This window comes from Dermacentor albipictus, chromosome 3 (genome assembly GCF_038994185.2).
Source record: "Dermacentor albipictus isolate Rhodes 1998 colony chromosome 3, USDA_Dalb.pri_finalv2, whole genome shotgun sequence".
Lineage (NCBI taxonomy): Eukaryota > Metazoa > Arthropoda > Arachnida > Ixodida > Ixodidae > Dermacentor > Dermacentor albipictus.
Genome location: NC_091823.1, coordinates 3,194,909 through 3,217,186, shown reverse-complemented (window position 1 = coordinate 3,217,186; position 22,278 = coordinate 3,194,909). Strand labels below are relative to the sequence as shown.

The 22,278-nt window shown below is 46.6% G+C and overlaps 1 protein-coding gene across 6 annotated transcripts in view; it reads left to right on the top strand.

The window, feature by feature from the left end:
• Positions 1-21,954, top strand: part of LOC135919911 (methylmalonic aciduria type A protein, mitochondrial-like) — a 32,586-nt gene extending 10,632 nt beyond the window's left edge. For 2 of the 6 annotated variants that reach the window (XM_065453922.2, XM_065453921.2), the window contains 3 exons: positions 17,514-17,684; positions 21,016-21,251; positions 21,624-21,954. In XM_065453922.2, the coding sequence (XP_065309994.1) occupies positions 17,514-17,684; positions 21,016-21,251; positions 21,624-21,914 (698 nt within the window). In that variant the 3' untranslated portion in view covers positions 21,915-21,954. Of the gene's footprint in view, positions 1-4,076; positions 4,213-4,380; positions 4,671-17,487; positions 17,685-21,015; positions 21,252-21,623 lie in introns of those variants that run through there. The other 4 variants (XM_070534949.1, XM_065453923.2, XM_070534951.1 and 1 more) reach the window with 4 other exon arrangements.
• The last annotated feature ends 324 nt before the right edge of the window (positions 21,955-22,278 follow it).

The window sequence follows — 22,278 nt, the reverse complement described above, 5'->3', positions numbered from 1 at the left end:
GCCTATGTGCGCAGGTATACAGGCCAGCTCCTGTTACCCCCCAGCAGCCGAAACCCAACATCTGCGTTACCACTACGGTCCATTAGTGAGGCCACTACAGTGTGTCGCACCACTCCTGGGTCCAATGAGGCAACTGCTAAACCCCTACTCGGGCACCGACCTATTCAGCTTGGTAGGTGACTGGGTCCACCACAATATGTCCTTGCAAAGGCCCCTACAATAGCAGTAAAAACTGGGCGAAAGAGACACAGGCATTGAAAAAGAAAGCGGAGGGTCGATTTCAAGGCCAGCTTCTTAAATATGAATGAAGCCCACCACAAGGCAACATGGGAGGAGCTTTATCGCATGCTGAGTGCAGAGTAGATCTCACTGTATGTGGTGGCCGAGAATAGAGGCACCTCCCATACACCCAGAGTGGTGCTGGGCAGGCATGAACAGAGACAGCAGCAGTCTAAAAGGTGGAGACGTCAGAGTCCTATGGAGGCAATCTGCATTGGCAGTGTGACACCGGAAACTGCACTGAACAGATGTGGATAACTGGAGAGCTGCTTGGTGTGCCTACACCAATTTGTATAGTGTATTTTTCTGTGCGCAATGCCTGTAGCGAAGTCAACAGTCATTTGGGGGAATGCCTGTATGGGGACATCAAGGGAATGGCAAATGACAAGGAGCTACTTATAGTAGGTGACTTCAATGGCCACCTCTCAGAGTTGGACGCATATACAGATGCAAATGGCAACCATCTTAGATGTCCAAATCGCCAGCCTGGGTCCGTGCTGTCAAGGACAGTGCACATGCGGGCACGGCAGCATGACATGCATCGATTATGCCTTAGTGTCCCCCCCGTCTCTCCGAACTAATGCAGTGCTTGGACATCGACAAGGAAGGCTTACACAGCCTGGGAAGCGATTACAATTGCCTGCGCATAGGCTTCAGCCGGGCTCAGTGCAAAGCAGTGGAACAATCGAGGCACGCCAAATGTGGGAAGTTCCTACCAAACAGTGCCGCTGAACTTGTGGCCACAGAGTTTGAGCATAGTGGAGAGCGCCGCACGGCAAAGTCGTACGAACATGTGTCAGTGCTCAGCGGGATAGTGCGACGCCACAGGGTACATGGCCGGAAAGCACGAAGAAGAAACGGATGATAGGACAGAGAGGTTGCAGAGGCATGACATGCGAGACGCCTGGCAAATGAAGAGCATCGACAAGCACTCAAAACCGGGGAGGCAGAGTCCTCCCAAATCACCTGGAAACTCTACTTACAGCTCAAGCGAGCGATGCAGGTGATGATACAGGCTAAACTTGCGAAGATGAACATGCACCGAATGCAGAGCCTCCAGCTGGATGGAAAATAGACTGCACAGAGTTTCTGGCGATATGTCCTGGTCCTTGGATAGACAGAACCAGTCCTCTGTGCAGATAACAGATATAACAGGCCAGCCAGTCACAGACCTCAAGGAATGCAAAACTCACCAGGTCAAATGCAGTGGAGCTTTCAAACACAACAGTGCAGTCAGAACTGGTGGACCAATACGAGGATTGTGGGAGTTTATGCTTTGCACCATTGATCGTGCAATATCGCACATCCGCACCCAAACTGCGGCTGATCAGGACGACAGGTCAGCATGCCTCACGAAAAGCCTTGGTCCCAACTCAAGGGAACAGCTGGCTGATTAATTCACTGGAACCCTCAGTGGAATGGCAATACTTAACGACTGCACCAGGTCTAAGTCCCTCATTCTGAAATGCGGAGGGAAAGCAGAGAAGCTCCCAAGACTACCGACCATAACGGTAACAACTGTCCTCACACAGAGTCTTTGTACATGCTTTGAAGGGATGGTTTGAAGGGTGAGCAAAATCCGAGCATCGTCTTACGAAGTTACAGAACGGTTTTCGACGAGGATGGCGCTTGGAAAACAGCATTTTTGTCATCACCCAGTGTGTCGAAATAGCAAGAAAGGAAGACCGGTCCTTGATCTGCTGTGCGCTGGATGTAGCGAAGGCCCACGATAGTGTGCCTCACTCGGACCTCTTTGAGCGTCTAGCCGTTTTGTACCTCCCTGTGAAACTGCTAGGCACTATGCAAAGGTTATACTACCACCACATGGTGGCCACCAGATTTGGCTTAATAGAAATTGGGAGGATCAGGGTGAACAGAGGACTGCCATCAAGGTTGCTCCCTTCCGCCACTCTTGTACTTACTGCACATGTCGGGCGTTGAGAGAGCCCTCCTGAAATCTGGCCTGTGCTTTGGTCTGAGGTACACAACAAGTGGCAGGAGCTCCTGCTGATGGCAGCGATTCCTCGCGACCTGCAGAGCCTATTGGACATAAGTGCAGCTCAGATGAAGCTCAGCCTTCGATTCAACGCTTAGAAAACCACAGTTCAGTTGGCTGGGAAGTTGGCAGAAGGCACGTTTCTATGATTGGAGGAAGAGGTCCTATAATCCTATAAATTGCTCTAATCCTATAATCCTATAAATTGCTATAATTTTTTTTTAAATTCTTTCCCCTGTCATTTCTTACTGCCTTTCTTTAGTTTTATTTTGAGTCTTGTACATAATTGATTTACTGTGCCGCTCCCTGGCTTGCTCCATTCTGCCGAGCACTGCCCCACAAGCCCATTGTTGGCTTGGGCAGGCTCGTATTTGTATGTCATTTTCGAAATAAATAATTTATATATATATCAGTCAAGTGCCTTGGTGTTAACTTGTGCAGCAGCAAGGACTTGTACGGGCTCCACACAGAAAAACTGGGACAAACTGCTCTTAGAGCTCAGTGCATATCGCGACGGAGATGCCTGTGGGGATGTAATCGCTTCGCAATGATGAGAGACTTGTGGAAACTGGTTCATGTTCCTGCTCTGACATTTTCAAATGCGGTGGTGTGCCTCTTGGCGAGAGGCCGTGATGTGCTTGAGGTGGCAGCGAGAAGTAGGCCGTATAGCTCTTGGATGCCATGGAACTGTGGCTAATGAGGCTGTCCAGGGCAATTTAAGTTGGTCTAGTTTTTCTGCATGGGAAGCCTCAAGCAAGCTGGCTTTCTACAATCGCCTCCTGCATATGCATTGCGACAGGTGGGCAAGGAGAGTCTTTGACTACTTGTCGGCAACCTGTCCTCGCACGCAGTGGACGCGGCAGGTATACCACTTGGAGCAATAGTATGGCCTCATATGAGACCCCATACTGGTGGAATTGGTCGGAGCCTACGCCAAGGCAGTGCAACAAAGGGTCCGAGACATGGAGGATGCATCATGACAACAGGCATTAGTCCATAAAGAGACTCTGTCTTTCTACTGCCAACACAAGAGCTCCATCAAAGCTGTGCACCTTTACAACAATAGTGTCAGGAGCACCCTGCTTTTTGATGCTAGAGCAGGGACGCTGCACACTCTTGACGTGGCAACCTGTGTTCGATATAACAGTGATGTGTGTGTTGTGCCACTCCTGTGGGAACTCTGATGAAACAATCAAGCATTTGGTGCTTCAATGTGACAAGCTTGGTGAGTCTGTGTCTGAGACAGTGTTAGCAGTAGCGCTCGGCTTCGATGTCTCTGAGGTTGATGTGCAGGCTGTGGCAGTGTCCATAACTAAGCGAAGCCTTGAACAATGGAGGGCAACAACACTGCAGAGCAGGTGATTGCCAACAGTGTCAGTGGAAGACAGGGGGAGAACTGTCCATGGCAACGTGGGTGTGCGTTGAGGACACAAAGTCAGCCACTCTTCCTGGAACACACCTTTGTATTTCTTTTTTCTTCCCGTTTGCCCAGTCATTATAGTAGTGGCCACTTGTTTCAAAGGGAAAGGCACCACTTCATCACCATCTTCTTCTAGAGTCACTGGATTCTAATGATGAATTTGGCAAATCGTACCGAGGTGCGCTGGTGTGATATGCTGAAGTTGCCATAACTCGTTCTCCCCCTCCGGCCACCACCAGAGCCAAACAATGGCACCAGCCCTTGCCACGCAGCCTGCACCTTCATCATGTAACCATTGTATCATGTAACCATAAAGTGTGCATTGGGATTGGTGGCATGAACAGGATGGGATACTCACGCACCGTCTTCTTCGTAATGCAGTTCCTATCCAGGCAGGTGGGTCATGCAGATGGCTCAGTTCTTCAGCAGATCAACAGGACAACCACCTATGCCTTGGCTCTAGAAACAACTGTAGATCTTCCAGCTAATCTGCCCACGCGGATGAATTTCATTCAAGGTGAACACAGCTGGCCAGCAGACCTATTTCTAAACAATTGCGCAGGCGCAACTTCGACTGAATCAACGTCATTGATAAAGCTAAATGCTGCACAGAATTTCTTCAGTGGGCTTGGAGGCACGAACAGGATGGGCTACTCACGCACCCTCTTCTTTGTATGTAATGCAGTTCCTATCCATGCGGTTGAGTCACCTGGTACTCCGCTCTTCAGCGGACTGACGGGCGAACCGCCTATGCCTTGGCTCCAGAAATGATTGCAGGTCTTCCAGCCGATCTGCCCAAGCGGATGAATTTAATTCAAGGCGAATGCAGCTGGCCAGCAGACCTAGTTCCATACAATTGCGCAGGCACTACTTTGACTGAATAATCGACATCATTGGTAAAGCTAAACATTCTTCGGTGGGCCTGGAGGCACGAACAGGATGGGATACCCACACACTCTCTTCTTTGTAATGCAGGTAAACAATCTTACTAAATTGCCTTACGAGTGTTTTAAATAAAGTAAACCCTGTATCATCGTAATTCCAAGCCCTAGAGCACTGTTTGAACCATTCTCTTCTTTGTTAATGCTCTGCGGTGACGTTGAGATGAATCCCAGACCTTCTAAAATGATGTACTAAAAGACCTTCTAAAAACAGTCAAGGATCTTAACGAACGTTCAATCCATATCGAATACATGCAACAGGCAATGTCCTCAACTATCTCAGAAATAAAGACTGAGCATTGCACCATTAGTGATGCTGTAACCAACATCAAGGAAAGGCTAGAGATGGTTGAAAGTAGAACTGCTGTGATCGGTCAATGGCAATGACGTTCATGTGCTAGAACAGTCTGTCAAATGTACTGAAAAAGAAATAGTCATGCATCATTCGAGACTAGATAACGTGGAGGACCGCACTCATCACGACAATCTTGCATTTTATGACATATCTGATGTGGCAACAGAAAACGCACAGCAATCAGAGCCAAAGATATCAGAAACAATTGATAACCTCGTGAAAATTACTGTACCTGGTTAAAGGAAATCCCATGCACACAGAATCGGACACTTTGACCCATCCAGGCTACCAATAATGGAATTTACCAATAGTAAAATTAAAACTGACTCTCTCGAAAAGTCACATGCTCAAAGGCAATAACATAGGCGTTAGTGAATATTTCTGCCCAAAGGCTTGCAACTTATGGAAGAAAATCGAGTAGGGCAAGAACCTCAAGAAACCATGTAAACTAAGGCATAAGAGGCTACTGGTCAACAGGAAATCCTATCAATGTAATGCTGTTGATGACAGTGTTTATGAAGTTCTTCCATCAACAAGTGCAGTTAGAGAACAAAGTCTCCCACCCTGTTCACTTCGCTAAGGTCACATTCGCCCTTCCGCAAAGAAATAGGCAAACGAGAGGGGTGGTGGCCGCACACCTGCACCATCAGTCATCTCGATACTAAAAGCCAACATACGTAGTATTATACCAAAGAGAGATAAACTAAGTAGTGTAATTAGCGACACAAATTCAAACATAATAGTGTTAACCGAAATGTGGTTAACAAACAAAATATCTAACTCGGAGTTAATTTATTCAAATCGCAAATATACTGTCTACCGCAATGACCGAAGACACAGAACTGGCGGTGGTGTGATACTGGCAATAAATGAAAACATAAATTCATTTTGTGTACCTCTAAATACATATTTAAAATTATTGTGGTGCTGTGTTACCATCAACTACAGGAATCTCATTATCGGTGTCTGTTATCGCCCTCCTACTTCATCAAGTCAGAGTTTGTTTTCCTGGAGCAGAAATTATATCAACGGATGGTTTCAACTTCCTGCAAATCAACTGGACATGTGCATCTCCCGTCTCACAGTCCTATTGCACACAATCTGAACACTTTATCACATTATGTTCTGACTTTGGTTTCTTCCAGGCAGTTGCTTTAACGTGTAACCCAAAATACTTCATCACTTCTTGACATAGTGCTAATGTCATCTATTGATAATACTTCAGCGATAACACACTTACCTAGTTCGAGTGATCAGAACATCTTGCATTTGATGCTTAAATCAACATGACCATTCCGCGAAATTTTAAACTGCGCGAAGAAGACGGGACATGAACAGAAACGCTTTGTGTGTGCGTCTATGTTTCGGTTCATGTCCCGTCTTCATCGCGCAGTTTAAAATTTTTCTGAATCTATGGACTGACTAGCCCAACAACATGCCTTACTTAAACACGACCATCCCAATGTAAAACCTATAAAATTATCACGGATTATAAAAACGCCAGCTTCTCAGCCATAAACGCCGAACCCTTACTTTCATTGAAAATTTATTGTCTAAATATCTCGAACACACCGTTGAAACAAACTGGTGCATATTTAAAAGCAAGATTCAAGAAACTATCAATCGTTATATCCCCCTACGACGTGTGTGCAGTAGCAACTAAGCTCCTTGGTTCAATACTCAGCTTAAGCAACTAAATAACAAAAAAAAGTGGCTGTAGCAAAACGTTAAAAAATTTGCACGCTGGATCGTTGGTTGGCGTATAAAGAAATTGCTGCAGAATACCTATCCATACAAAGAACAATCAAATTCAACTTTCTTAATACAGTGAAAGCTCGTTAATTCGAACTTCAATAATTCGAATTTATGGATAATTCGAACTGTACGATTTGGTCCGGCCAAGCTCCACAGAAGTGTATGTATAGAAAAGTCCGTTAATTCGAACGCGAGAAGGTTCCCTCACGAATAATTCGAACTACGCTCGCCTGGCACACGGCCAGAGAAACGCGCCTACTGCCTACACACAAGGCTGTATTGCCTCCGAAACGGAGAGAACGGCGAGAGAAGGCAAAATCGCAAAAAAATCTAACAGACGCGGGGTCAGCCAGAAGGCAGCGGCGGCTGCCGCCTCTCCGTTCTACGTAACCTCCGAGACTTCATGCCCGTTGCGAATCTCGGAGGCTTTGCAAATCTTGTACAGCTGCTAATGTTGGGCGGAGATGGCACGGCAAGCGCCATCGTAACACAGCGAATCAAGTACGTCGCAGCTGCGCTTGCAATCAAGAACCAACGAATCAGGGCCTTCGCCACCTTCACATGTTCAGCGTCTTTGTCTCGGCAGTCTTCATCGGTTGTGCAAGTCTGTTTTCAGCTTAGGAGGTATCGGCCATCGCGATTCATTGTGATGGTGTTAAGCCTTGGCTAACTTTCGTTTCGGTGGACATCGGTAGTGTGGCACAGTCGGACCCAGAGCTTCGACTTCAAGATGGCATGTAACCGCGGCACACGCCATCTTTTTCTGACACGCCAAATTTCTGACATGCCCTACTGCTTCCAAATCGCAGTGTACTGTTGCTCTCCTTCACTTTCGTTAGTTCAAACTTTCGTTAATTCGAACTGAAGCGGCTTCCCCTTGCGGTTCGAATTAACGAGCTTTTACTGTAGTACTCTTCCTAATACAGTTGAACCTACTTATAACGATACCAGTTTTGACAATATATCAGTTATAACAATGAAAACCTGCTGCACCATCAACATTTGTATGTTTTCCATGGAGAAATAGCCGGCTTATTACAATGTAGTAACAGTAACAGTAATGTAGTACGCTGCCATCTGGAAGTCTCTCAACGAAGCAGGTGCACTGCACCGTGGACTCTGAGATATTTACGCACTGGCGTGCGCACATGGCGGACGCCGTCTCCGGTCTGTCCATGTAGAAACGCTGGCAAAGCCGTTTGAGTTTTCGCGTAACAAAATTATGTTTTCTCGTATATTCAAATTACAGTCTGAGAGCTATCATGTCTGTAGGTTGTGTGTAAGTCGTAGTTTACGATTTTTCCACATATTTCAGCTTGAGAAATTTAATTAGTTCAGTGAATTTCTTGCATCACATGAACGGCCTGGGTATGTGTGGTTTGAAAATCTTTTTGCTGATGCGACGTGTGACGCCGGACTTACTGTGACAAAGGCTCGTTAAGCTTTCGCATTAATATCGAGGTGCGCAAGAACACAGCGAGCGAGGACCATGAAACTGCCCACGCCGACCAATGCTCGCTTCCCGATAACGGCAGAAAAAACTTCAGGTAGCAAAGTGGCGCTGGCGCGGAAGTGGGTGTGCACGGAGACCATCGAAGGTGAGGGAGTTGAGAAGGAGGCCAAGGGGAGCGTAGTTGCGAGGAAGGGCGGGAGGGAAGCAGACTTGCTTTCCTGGCAGCTTGATGGACGGCGCTAATTACCTCTGCCACAGAAGCAGCGGATTTGCCGAAGCTGGACTGGGTCTCTGCAGCTGCTTCCATCTGCGTGCTCGCGTGGTTTTTCCTTCATCTGCCGACAAATCGGCGCTATGTTTACGTTCTCTGTCTTGCGTTCTTAACACGAGTAATGTCTTTTCAAGATGACGAAGTCATTTCCACTGATCATAATCATGTTGGTGCGCTCCCTTCTGTTGTGGCGTTGAAAAGACAAGCAGAATGAGGTACTGGGTGTCGCATTCGCGTTCTTGTATTCAGGATCTTCATGTTGTACAGAATCGGACATGGCTCGCTGTTTTCAACAACCTTTTCATTGTGACATTTTGGTTTAGACTCGTCATTGTAAAAAAACAAGCACAAAACAAGACCGAACCAAGCCAACCAAAACATGCGAGAGCTGACGCGAAGAGACGATAGTGTAAAACAAGCGGACCAGCTGTACCAGATGCGAGTATGAATAGAGCAGTCGGGCACCGGTTTCCTGCGCAGTCGTCACTGTAGGGGCCGCTCTTATTGGTCTCCTGCACTCGCAGTGCGTTTTTTGCCATTAGTGCAGCTGGGGCACTTCGGCGCGAAGCAGAAACCTTGCCATTTGAGAGAGGGCGAAATGTCCACTACGGTTTCGTTCTTTTTTTTTTATATGTGCGCGACATTGAAGGGTCTCTCCTGAGCTCTTCCTCTGTGCTGGTCGGAGATGCCACCGCATGATTTGGCTTGCTGCTCGGAGCGCGGTATGTTCGAATTAACCATCGCAAATGCTTGCGCATTCTAATTACCGGAGGTTTTCGCCCATTGGAATACACATAACTTTGGTGAGACCATAGCGTCAGTTAAAATAAACTGGCAGTTCAAATTAACGAGATTCGACAAACTCTAAATTTTTTAAGAGCAATAAGGAATACTCTTCTATCACATTAGAATGCATTTTCACCCAATCACTTACTACTGGATCACTACCAATGGATTGAAAAACAGGGAAAGTCGTACCGATTCATAAATCCAGTGATACACCTAGCCCACGTAGTTACAGACCAATGTCACTTATTTCAGTACCATACAAAATAATGGAACATGTCCTATACTCGCATTTTGCACGCTTTCTTGAGAGCAATAATTTTGTTTACTCCCATTTTAACACAGATTTCGCAAGACGTTTTCGTGTGACACTCAACTTCTGTTGTTCACTATTGCTTTACATAACAATACTGATTCTAGTTTTCTTACTGACTGCGTATTCCTTGACTTTGCTAAAGCTTTTGGCAAACAAATAGGTCACCTTAAGATGGATCAACTTAAAAGAGGCATTGGCCGCAGAGGCGGCGGACCTGAGCACTCGTGAGGTGAGAGCATCAGAGTTAATGGGCAATGTGGCACAAAACACAACAGACCTTAACGCCGGTCCTCGGAGCCATGAGGAGCAGGAAAGAAAAAAGGCCCAACTATCAGGCTGAAAAATAAACTCATGCTACAGGTGCGGTGGTTCACATAATTGAGAGAACTGCCGTTTTCGAGACGCACAACGTTTTTGCAAACGAGTTGGCCACATTAAGCAGGTGTGCCACATGAAGCAGCGGCATGATGCAAGCGCAGCTCCAACACCTACTACGAACTCCATGAGCACAAGCACATCACATGAAGCATATTACACAAACCACCTGTCACCTCTACAAACTTCGGCGACACAGAAGAGGTGCATGATGCAAACCATGCATGATGGAAGTTGACTCTGCATAAGAGTTTTTGATAATTTCGGAGCATACTTATAGCAAACTTGTTAAGGGGAACTCTGAGCCTTTGATTCCATTTGAGTCGAGACTCATAGACTTACAAAGCAATGCCGCGAAGATACAAGGTGCATGCCACGTTCATGTCGAATATGGCGACTTCAAGGAACTCCTCAAGCTCCTGGTGGCACAAGGTCACCGAACAAGCCTGCTGGGAATGGATTGGTTCGACCCTTGGAAATTAACTTGTAGATGTGTACAGTGTGGATGGGTTGACAGTGGAATGCGTCCTGGAGAAGTTTCATTGTGTATTCAGTGGGGGACTAGGAAAATTGAATGGCCCACCTGTCTCACTTCACTTAGATCCTGCTGTCACATCAATACGGATGAAACCTCAATGAGTCCCCTTCGCACTCAAGCTAAAGATTGATGAAGAGCTTGACCGTCTCATTGAGCAAGAAATCTTGGAGCCAGCAACTGAACCAAAGTGGGAAACACCTATAGTGACACCCATTAAGGCAAATGGAGACATACGAATATGTGGTGATTACAAATGTACAATCAACAAAGCACTATCACATCACCCGTACCCCATTCCTATCCTGCAATATCTAGCCTCACTGTCTGGGGACGCATATTCGCAAAGCTGGACCCTGCACGGGTGTACCAGCAGCTAGCAGCTGATGAGGCTGCAGCTGACGCACAAACCACAATTCACCAGGGAGCTTTCCGAGTTAGGAGGTGGCAGTTTGGTGTGAGTGTTGCACCTGGAATATTCCAGAACTTCATGGATGACCTCCTGAAGGGAATTCCAGGAGTGGTTCCGTATTTTGACGACATTCTTATATCAGCCAGAACGGAAGAAGAGCTGGCTCGGCTCATTATTTGCTAAGCAGCATTGCTATGTTGGCCTCTGTGTAAAAAGTTAGATATGCTATTTTGGTGTATATGAGATAAAATTTCGCAGATTCATGATCGACAAAGAAGGCCATCAATGGAAAAGGTGACGGCGATCCACAATGTACCAGACCCAGCTAACAAGAAGGACTTGCAAGCCTACCTGGGCTGTCTAAACTTCTACTGTGCCTTTTTAAAGAACAAAGCAACAGAGGCCGAACCGCTTCATTTCATCATGACCAAGCTCATCATGGCTCATCACAACGAAGCTTTCAGGAAATCAAAGCTGTTATCACCAGAAAACGTGTTGCATCATTTTGACAAGGACTGACCTCTTGTGATAACATGTGGCCTTATGGCATTGGAGCTGTGCTCAGCCACCAACTAAAGGATGGTTATGAAGCCCTTGTTGCCTTCTATTCAAGAACACTGACAACTACAGAAATAAATTATGCGCAGTTTGATTCATGAGCACGTCTATGGGCGAAGGTTTGAGAGTGCCACAGACCATAAACCACTGCTGGGCCTGTTCACGCCATCAAAGCAGACACCTGAAATTTTATCTCCAAGAAAAATGCGTACGACAATGTTCTGACTCATCGTTCCAGAAAGGAAATACAAAACGCTGATGCAATGAGCTGCCTGCCCCTCACTGTTCCAGAGTTTCTTGTATCACCGTCCTTAGAGGTTTTGTTCCTGGAAGACGTGCCCAATTCTCCACTTCATGCTGAGGACATCGCAGGAATGACAACGTAACACCCTAATCTGTCGCATGTCCTGAACTGGACTTTGATGGGATGGCAGTTAGCCAATGCAGAGCCGGAATTTTAACCATTCAGGATCAGGCAGCATGAGTTGTCAGTGCACAAAGGGTGTATCCTCAGGAGCAATCGAATTGTGATACTGGAAAAGGGCAGGAAGGTGATCCTTGAAGCCTTCCACACAGCTCATCGAGAAATTGTACGTATGAAGGCTCTTGCTCGAAGTTATGTGTGGTGGCCTACAGTGGATAGAAACATTGAAGACTACTTGGCCTGCCAAGACTCCAGACCTGCTCCTCCTAGAGCACCCGGCATGATTGCTTAGTGGCTATAGTGTTGGGCTGCTAAGCACGAGGTCGCAGGATTGAATCCCGGCCACGGTGGCCACATTTCGATGGAGGTGAAATGTGAAAACACCCCTGTGCTTACATTTATGTGCATGTTAAAGAACTCCAGGAGGTCCAAATTATTCGGGAGTCCCCCACTGCGGCATGCCTCATAATCAGATCGTAGTTTTGGCGCATAAGAGCCCATATTTTTTTTCCTCCTAGAGCAGATGTCCATGCATGCGAAGTTATCAGGGCTCCATGTGGGCCATGGAGCCCTGGTAACATTGCTGGCCCCTTCCAGGGGCAGACCTTTCTTATTGTCGTGGACTCCTCAAAGTCACCGGAGGTGGAGTCTTTGTCTTCCATGATGATACAGAGCATCATTAGTGTCCTTGGGCAGCTTTTCACAACACATGGTATGCCAGATTCTGTTGTCTCACATAATGGAGCCCAGTTTACATCTGAGGAGTTCTGCATATTCCTGAGAGCTGGACTGATTCGTCACATCACATCAGCTCCCTTCGATCTCTCATGCAACAGACGAGCAGAATGCATGATACGCACGACAAAGGAGTCACTGTGGTGCATTGTCGAGGGTGACTGAGGACATGGCAACTTGCCAATTTTTTGTTGCAACAACACATCACACCGTGTACGGCTACGGGTCGAATCGCATCCACCCAGACCTGATGGAGAACTCATGGAAGAGCTTAAATGGGAACCATGACGAAACTCTGCCCAAGGCATGGTAATTTACGCCACACGACCAGCTATTTGTAAGGAACTACAGTACCGGCCCTGTGTGGATCCCAGCCACAGCAACTGAGGAAAGAGGACCTGTCTCTTACAGGGCCTGCACTCAAGACGGCTCAAATCTGTGATGTCATGTCTATTAGATGCGGTGCAACGTGCAGGGCATCACACCTAATGATGATGTCACCACTGTCCATGCAGTCTATGCTGACACATAGAGATGGTGACACTGTACCGCGTACAAGAGCATGCGCTCTTATGTTTCAGTCCCTATGCCAAGGGATCAGGGAGTGAGCAGATTTACCGTTTTATGCTGGCAATACAGAGATGTCGGTTCTCTTATTGAGCGAAAACCGATATACCCAAAATAGTTCACAACACATACGCACACCATGGTTGACAATGCGCATCACATGTTTGCACCCAAAAGAGATATTTCTGCGTGCTGTAGTTACCTATGCACCAAAAGGCTACACATTGGTTCCCTGACGACCTTGTATGAACAGACATTGCATAAATTTCACAAAGTATGAGCTAAAACATCTCGAAATCGTTCCGCAGCACGCAACAGCAATACTTTCAAGCAGTGCCGCACCAGATCGCACAAGCCAGGGAGGAGGAAAGGCTCGCCGCGCATGCCCTTCTCCTCCTCGCCCAATGAAAAGGTCTATAGTGCAGACATGTCAGTGATGTATATAAAGTGCAGTGGCACTGTGTCTAGATACTTTATATAGGGGCTGAGGTTAGGTCGACTACAACAATGTGCATGTCAGCGAGCGAAAGACCTGAGAACCATTCAGACCCATGGTAGGAGCCGAAGAAGCTTTCTTTTTTTTTTATTGTTCTTCCATTTCTTTCTGATCTCGCAGCATTAGGTATGGCGGTATGGAGGTGTGCATCGGAGTGCGCCATGTATAAAAGGTGGCCGAGGGAGATGACGATGGCTGCTAGAGGGCTCCCTCCCTTTTAAGAGAAGAGTAGCACTGCCCATGAAACAGCCTTTGATGCTGGCCGGTCAGGTAGATCTGTCGTTTTGAGCAGTTGTAAAGTTGTTGAAAGTGGATAATAATGGCGAGATCGCTAGGTAGGCTGGTTTGACCCTGTCTATCGCCATGATTTTTTCACAGCCATTGAGGTTAATGGTAACAGCTTTTTCGTCTGCTTGAGTACCTTGAAATGGTCGTCATAGAGAGGCATAACAGGTAGTCGGACGCCTTCACGCCATACGAAAACATGGCTTGCTGTAGGCATGTCTTTGCTGACAAAAGCATTACTTGAGGATGCAACCCTACTAGGGCAAGGATGCAAGCATGCAAACAGGAAGCGAAGCTGCTCAACATAGCTATCTGGATTGGGTGTGGCAACAGCAGCTGGTGCAAAAAATTCGATAGGTAACCGCAATGTTGTGATATAAGCCCATTCTGCAGCCATGCAGCCGAAGTCTTCCTTGAAAGAGGAGTGCAAGCCTAGTAGGAACAGGAGGTCATCGAAGTATGCAAAGAAAAAGGGGAGTCCCCAGGTGACCTTTGTTGATAAACCTCTGAAACATCTGAACAGCGTTTCTCAGCCTGAACGACATGTGGATGTACTCTAAAAGCCTGGGTGATGTTGCAATCACAATCTTAGGGATGTCTGTTGACTTGACATGGATTTGATGGTAGGCTTTCACTAAATCTATCTTGCTAAATATTACTGTTCCAGCTAGGTTGGCTGCGAAGTAATGAATGTTAGAGAGGGGACTGCGATGATGCGCACATTGAGTGCATGGTAGTCACCACACAGGCGCCAATCCCCTGGGTCACGCCTTGGTACCATGTGCAGAGCTGAACACCAACTGCTTGACAAAGAATGGATGAGACTCAATTGCAGCATGTGGTTGAATTCTCTCCTCATAATGGCAAAGTGGTCACGAGCGAGGTGTCTGGGTTGGGAGAACACTGGGTTTCTTGCGGCGACAACATGATGCATGACGTTGTGACATACTGGCAGCTGAAAATTGGAAGGTGTCGTGATGGCTGGGAAGTCTGACAGAATTGAGGCAAACGCAGGTGATAGTATCTGTGGTATCGTTTCAGTGGTTGATGTCATGGGCTTGAGGATGCCTTGTATAGACATCCTAGTCATCGTGTCCATGAGGTGATGAGACGCTACTAAGGGCAAAGTAAGTCAGAAAATCCACGCTCAATATGGCCATACGTATGTCTGCAACAATGAACACCCATCGGAAGGTGCATTGAAGACCAAAGCCGATGGTAAGAGAATGCTGGCCATATGTGTTGATGGAAGATCTGTTGGTTACTTGTAGGGGCACACCTTTTTTGTCACACTGCTGGTCTTGTTGTGCGGCAGGAATGATGCTGACCTCTTCACCTATGTGCACGAGAAATCGTTGTCCGACAATCCTGTTAGTGACTCTGTGGCATGTTTCCCTGCCAGCTCCAACGGTAACTGTGCTGACGTGCGCTGGCAACAAATTTGTTGTGATACCAGCAGTATGTGCCGCAATGAGGGCCAGAACGGAAGCTGGACCGCGAAGGGAATCTTGAACGGCAATCGTGGTCGCATTGACGACGGTGGGGCAGTGACCATGGTGCAGTAATGGTCTCAACAAGTTCGTCAACCATTTGCTCAAGGCAAGACTGCCGATCTTTGAGGTGCGACAGTGGAACGGTCTTTCTTGTCACAGTACCTCTTGCTGAATAGTCAGCAATGCGATTGGCCAGCTCTGCATGATTGTCGAGGGACACATTGTCTGGTGTAGTAGCCAAGGTGATCACCAGCTTCTGCGGCAGGCATTGAAGGAACAGTTCATACGGAGTGGACTGTTTGCGTTGAGCTTACAGTCGCTGAGAAGCCACCGCATGTGACGTACAAGTTCTGACAGGCGGCGGTCGCCGAGATCCATTTCGTTCAGAAGCTGCTGGAGGTGCCTACACACAGACACGGACTTGCATTGCAGCATTGTTGCTTTGAAGTGGTCATAGGGGATGGTGTTGTGGGGATGCGTCTTCAGCCTCTTGGAACTTCTCAACCACCTTTTTAAATAGTGCCACGTATGGAGGAACTCCATGTGCTGCAAGGTAATGCGACGTAGGTCGAAGGTGGCCTCCACCTGAGTAAACTAGGCTGCAAGATTTTGTGGCCAAAAGGACAGCAGGTGAATATGCACTGTGGTGAGGCCCTCTGCGCTGGTCGTCAGTCTCTCATTTGGGGCCTCATCCGTGACGACATGCTCGCTGTACAATCACGTCCAAGTCACCAAGTTATAGGAAGTGAGGTCAGGTCCACTACAACATAGTTTGGGTTAGCGAGCGAAAGACCTGAGAACTGTTCGAACTGATCGCAGGAACAGAAGAAGCATTTTTAAAATTTTTCTTCCATTTCCTTCCAATCTCGCAGCATGAGGCATGAAACACACATGCCAGAGCACGCCATATATGGAAGGCAGCCGAGGAAGATGATGATAGCTGCTAGACTTTACATTCAGGGGGCAGGAGTTGATGTCGCTCACAAGCCTCTCTCTACTCAGAAGCCTTGTCCAAAAGAATGCCGTCCTGTCAAAAAGTGCAGGGCGTTGTCTACAAGATTACTTGCACCGAACGCCTCGTGTTGCATATTGGTGAGACCAAAAACTTCCCGGAAAGAATTTGTCAACACATGAATGACCTTTGCTGCCTAAACAGAGAACACAGTGCTGTGGCAAGCTTTTTGACCAGCAAATTAGCCTTGATGGTGCCATCGCCTTGGAGAGAGAAAATGACCATCATCGGCAGCTTCTTTTGCAATCTTGGCACATCCAAAAAACATTGGAAACATCAATCGTTTGTAATGAACACTTCCCGCCGTTTAATCTCAAGAATTGTGAAAAGTGTCTATGTGCCTCTCAAGTGCTAAAAGATGCACATAAGCACTGCTTTGCCTCACACCATCTCACCCATAAAGAAAGAGCTGGTCGGGCCTCGAAACATCGGGTCAATAAAATAAATTTTGGTTGGAGCTTCTTTAGTTGTTCCTGACAAGGCAAACCTCTGCTGAATGTTTGCCTTTTATTAGTACAGATACAGTATTGCAGTTCAGCCACAATAAGATTCATGCAGCTTTTATAGTATGTAAAAACTCTGCTAAGTTGCCTTTGCATGTTTACCACAATAAAGTCTTCAGGTTCAATATATTTGCCATACATGTTGTACTTTGAAGCAAACTAGCACAGCCTGCAAGTGTGCTCTGCCTTTACATGCTCAGTAATTCAAATGCAATAATTGGACCGCATGGTGGCCAGCACCTATTGTGCCACCACTGAGTGCTAGGTGATCGCTGAGGGGCCACAGTCGCAATGCACTACAAAGGCCCTCGCTTTCATCGTATGTACCATAATGCATCAGCTCGCTGTCCCGAGCACCCACAGGTGGTGCAAGAAGTGCTCCGAGTATCACGTTTGGATCATTGAGCACTGTACATGTTCTTGTGCACTAGACCATGGTTATGCGCCCTGTATTATATTTCATTCAGTTTCAAATAATCTGTTTCTGCAAATTCAGTCAACAATCTGTTAACATGAGTAGACAGTGTCATCTACTCCTACTTTCAGGGTCCCTGCTTGGAGACAAGACTCGTATGATCCAGTTGACTAGGGACCCGAATGCCTACATTAGGCCATCACCGACCAGGGGCCATAGTGGTGGCGTAACCCGTACTACATGTGATGCCATACAGCTCTGTGAATGTGCAGGCTATAATGTTGTCCTCGTGGAAACAGTTGGTGAGTTCTGCTGAGACATTTTGCAAGAATCTTGTGTGCTGTGCATGTGACTCAAGATTAATTCTCTGTGCTGCCAGGTGCAAGATCATAGGGGATTCAAAGCACAGCATCATTTTTTTGCTGACCAAGATTTATTGCAGTGGTTGGATTTAGCATTTGCATGATCATTGTGTGTGATACTTAAATTTTTTATGAATAACTTTTACTGCAACACCCACCAGCCATTAGCTTAGAGTTAGGTTTGCTGGTCTTTCCATTATTGTCAAGTCAGCCTCGCCATAGGTCAAGGAAAAGCAAAGCTTTGCCGACCTCTGGAATTCAAGCTCTTGTGCTTTATATGCTTGGCAATTTGGGTGGAGCCACACACTGCCTCCAAGAATGACATTTGTGCATCGGCCAAAGCTTGGAGGATGGTGTTGTGTGCATCACAATGAAGTCATCCTGGGGAAGTTGCCAGAGGAATTGCTCAAGTCTTATAGATAACTTCAGGGAGCATGTGATTGCAGAATGGTGCAAGTCAGGCAGTGTGCAAAGCTTACCCATTAGCTATAAGCTCTGTTTCATGCTTTTCCAATAAACCTTCACTTGATAACACTTGTCTTTGAGTCTTTACTGTAATTTTGACATAAATCATTGTCAACTTGCTCTGTTCGTTCTTTAATTAGCTTAAGACTCAGTGGCCCATTCATCCCTCCAGGCAAACTGCTGTGAAGCTTGCTAGGTTCATCAGAAGGTCAGTGCCCCTTTATCGAATATTTATGTTGTACTCACTCCAGCCATGATGATTGATAAGCAAGAAGCGATCAAAGGCAGTTTTCAGTGTGAAAATGTTGCAATTCAGTCTGGTGCACTAGTTTCTCATGCAGTGTGTGAAGTAGAGGTGAATGTATGCCTATCACATGAGCATGCTATGTTTAGGGCATTGGATCAATTTGAGCAAACACAAAGAAGCAAGCCAGGTGTGGTCTGCCTTTAGTGGTGGCTACTACTACTCCTTTCAGAGTGCCATATTTGAGTTCAGGTCATTTAATAATGCAGGAATGTATTGCCATCAAAGCATGCATTCCAGTACTTACCTCTGCGTTTGCAAGGCATAACTTTAATCTAGCAAGCCATTCATTGTGCATGCAAAAAGGAAGCTAGTTAGGTGTGGCCACATTTGCAGAAAGCAACTCGTGAAAATGCACTGGGCGTGACAACATTGGCGGGTATTGCTAGGATCGTGGAATCTTGGCAGGGTTACTGCATATAATGACCATTTTGAACAGGAGAAGCCTCCTATTTATTTTCTTTTGCTCTAAAGTTTAATCTGGTCACCCTATACTAAGTCACTCAATTTTCTACTTTGCTTAAGTTACTGTATATGCTCTCCTTGAAGGCTTATATGCAATACTGTAGCAGTGCTTGCCCATGTGATTGAATTGGCCACATTTGGCTGCTGTTCTTGATTGGCAATGCATGACATGGTGCAGAAAACGGCACTATGACCGATTTGCTCTGTGGTGGAAAAATATTATGGCACGAGTTGCCCCGTTTGCCTACTGTTAAATCTCTTTGGACGAAGGTTCATCCCTAGCGTTGCCACCAGTTGTATGATTCGGAGGACAATCCCAATTGCTGTCCCCCAGATATTGGACCTTGCCGTTGGGTACGGGAGTTGGCCGAGGTTGAGGAGGACTTTGAGATGAAAAACTGGAGGTTTATATACATTATTTACAGTGAGAGTACAAAGCAATTAACAGTCGTAAAGTCATTACGGGCCGGCAGCAGCTCGGACGCTGCGGCCCGTGGCAAGAAGCTCGAAGAGATGAAAGAATGCTCCCTTGCTGCTCCCGTTCTCTGGCTTTTAAGCCCTTCGTTGTGTCGAAGTCACGTCACGTTCGGCCAATCGGCGAGCCCGCTCAGGTGACACCATTTTCGGCCAATCGGCGAGCCCGCTCAGGTGTCGTCATTTTCGGCCAATGGTAGGCGCCCGTGTGATTGTGTCACACCCGGTGCCGAGGGTCGCTGCTTGGGCCCCAATCGTCCGAGGGCTTACTTCTTTCTGCGGTATTGCCTTCCCGGCTTGCAAACATCGTCACAATAGGCGGATCGGGGCGACGTTTCAGTGCTGCAAAGCAACTTTGCTCGGGACCTGCGTTACCTGGAACCATGCCAGGCTCCCGCTACACTTTCGGGAAGAGTCAAGCAGTGAATAGCTTTACCTGCGGCACACGAGGTGGGGGACGCCAACTCGTTTGCACGTGCCGCGCCTCGGGAACGGGGTAGATGTGCTTCTGCACTCCTTAATTGGCTGTGGCACGATTCGATGTGGTCTGGTGAACTTGAAGGAGGCTCAGGAAAAGGTCCCGTATCTAACACTACCTTTCTTTTTTTTGAAATGTGCATTCTGTAGCAGCTGTTGGCATGCAGCACGCATTTTTCTGCTAGTGTGGTCATGTGTGTTTTGTCCTGCGGGAACAGCCCGCAGTTGGTGTTAATTGTCATAAATGTGTAAAGATGTTATATTAGGGATCCTGGCACAAGTATCGCTAGAAGCAGTGCTTAAGAGGAAGCTTTAGCTCGGGTGCTCTTATCTAAATACATGTAAAAGGAGAATTTGTTTTTATCTGCAACCATTGCACGAAATTTGACGAGGTTTGTTGCATTTAAAAGAAAAAAAGCTTGAAATCTAGTGACTGTTCATTTCCAATTTTCGGTTTAGGTCTTCTATATTTTAATAAATATTGGCAAAAATCGCAGATTTTCAGAAAACGAAACTGTGAAGTTTAAAACTCTAACTCAGCAATGCAAAACAATATTGCAATTCTGTGAATTGCATCTGATAGTATACCTAAAGCGGACAAAATTGATATGTTACACATACATCTGAAAAAATTTAGCAATATGGAAATGCAACTTTTGCAGAACCCTTGTACACAATGTAACAAACTCACATAAGATATAAAATGACATATAGAATTTGTCTGCTTTGAATGGTCTAATGGATGTCATTTACAGAACTGCAATACCTGTTCTTGATGCAGAGCTATTCATTTATAAACTTCGTGCTTCTGTCTTTTTCAAACTTAAGAATTATTGAAAATTATTTTAACAATATTCAGGCCCTAAATCGAAACTCTGCTTTCAACAATCACTAGGATTTAACTGTCACTCTCAAATGCAACAAATTTCATCAAAATCAGTCCAGGGGTTCTCTCAAAAAAATGTTTTTGCATTTTATATGTATTTGAATAGGCCACGTTGGAGTTGGGCCTGAGCTAAAGCTTCCTCTTAATGTGATGGTGCTTTGGCTGGGGCAAGGAGACGGACACTTTTGCAATGTGTGCAGGTGTAGGACAGAGCGAGTACATCGTGGCAGACATGGTGGACTTGTTCCTTTTGCTCATACCACCTGGAGGTGGTGATGAACTGCAGGGTGTTAAAAGAGGCATAGTAGAAATGGCCGACCTCATAGCTGTGACAAAGGCTGATGGTGATAACATTCCCGAGTGCAGGCGCATGGCCGCCGAATATGTCAGTGCTCTCAAGTTCATGAAGCCCCGGAGTCACCTGTGGAGACCCAAGGTGCGTTCTTTTGGTTTTGCAGAGACAGCAATGCACTTACAAAACAAGAACATAATCGAGCATTAGAGGTAGCCAGTGGCGTAGCAACAGGGGGGGGCCGGGGGGCCGTGGGCCCCGGGTGCAAGGAGCCAGCGGGGGGGTGTCATATACGTCTGAAGACACCCGGAACTTGTTGATATCCTCGCCTTCCTCGTCTACAACCGGGGTAGGGGGGGGGGGGGGGGGGGCAGAAGACCTATGGGCCCCGGGTGCCAGACGACCTAGCTACGCCACTGGAGGTAGCACTCCAAGATTAAGTGGGGAAGACGACTACTTTGTTCTCTCTCAGTGATGTCACTACTTTTTTGTACATGCTGCATACATTTTGTGCAGGTTCTCCAAGTGTCTGCAAAGGTGAATGTGGGCATCTCCGAATTATGGGATGTTGTGCAAAACTACAGGGATGCCCTTGAGCCCAATGGGGAGCTGGGCAAGCGCCGTCAACAGCAGCGAGTGCGCTGGCTGTGGACTTATGTGGGCTCAGAGCTTGAGCGTCAGCTGCGTAGTCATCCAGGCATTGCTGCTTGCACAGCTGAATTGGAAAATGCAGTCATTGAAGAAGCCATCACACCTGGGCATGCCTGTGACCAGTTGATCTCGCATTTCTTCAAGGGGAACAGCTAGAGGTGCTGCAAATGTAAATAAAAATATTGTTCTGCTGCCAGTGTACACTTAACAGAACACAAAGTACTGAAACATAGTGAAGACTACAACTGTCAGCTCATGTACTGCAACAGCAGGTACTCCCACCCTTGGTAAGGTTTCCCAAATGTGCACATTTGATCAACACACATGGAGCATAACAGTATGCTGGTGCAGAAAAATGCTGTATTTTGTGTATCCACATCCTAAACATTTCACGCAGTAAAAATGATCAACACATTTAGACTGTTGGGCTAGTGGGTTCGTGATTTTCCAGCGCCCGACTTGGGTGCTACATACAGTTCTAGCCAAATTTGTAAAAATAGCACTCGGAAGGCTGTAATTG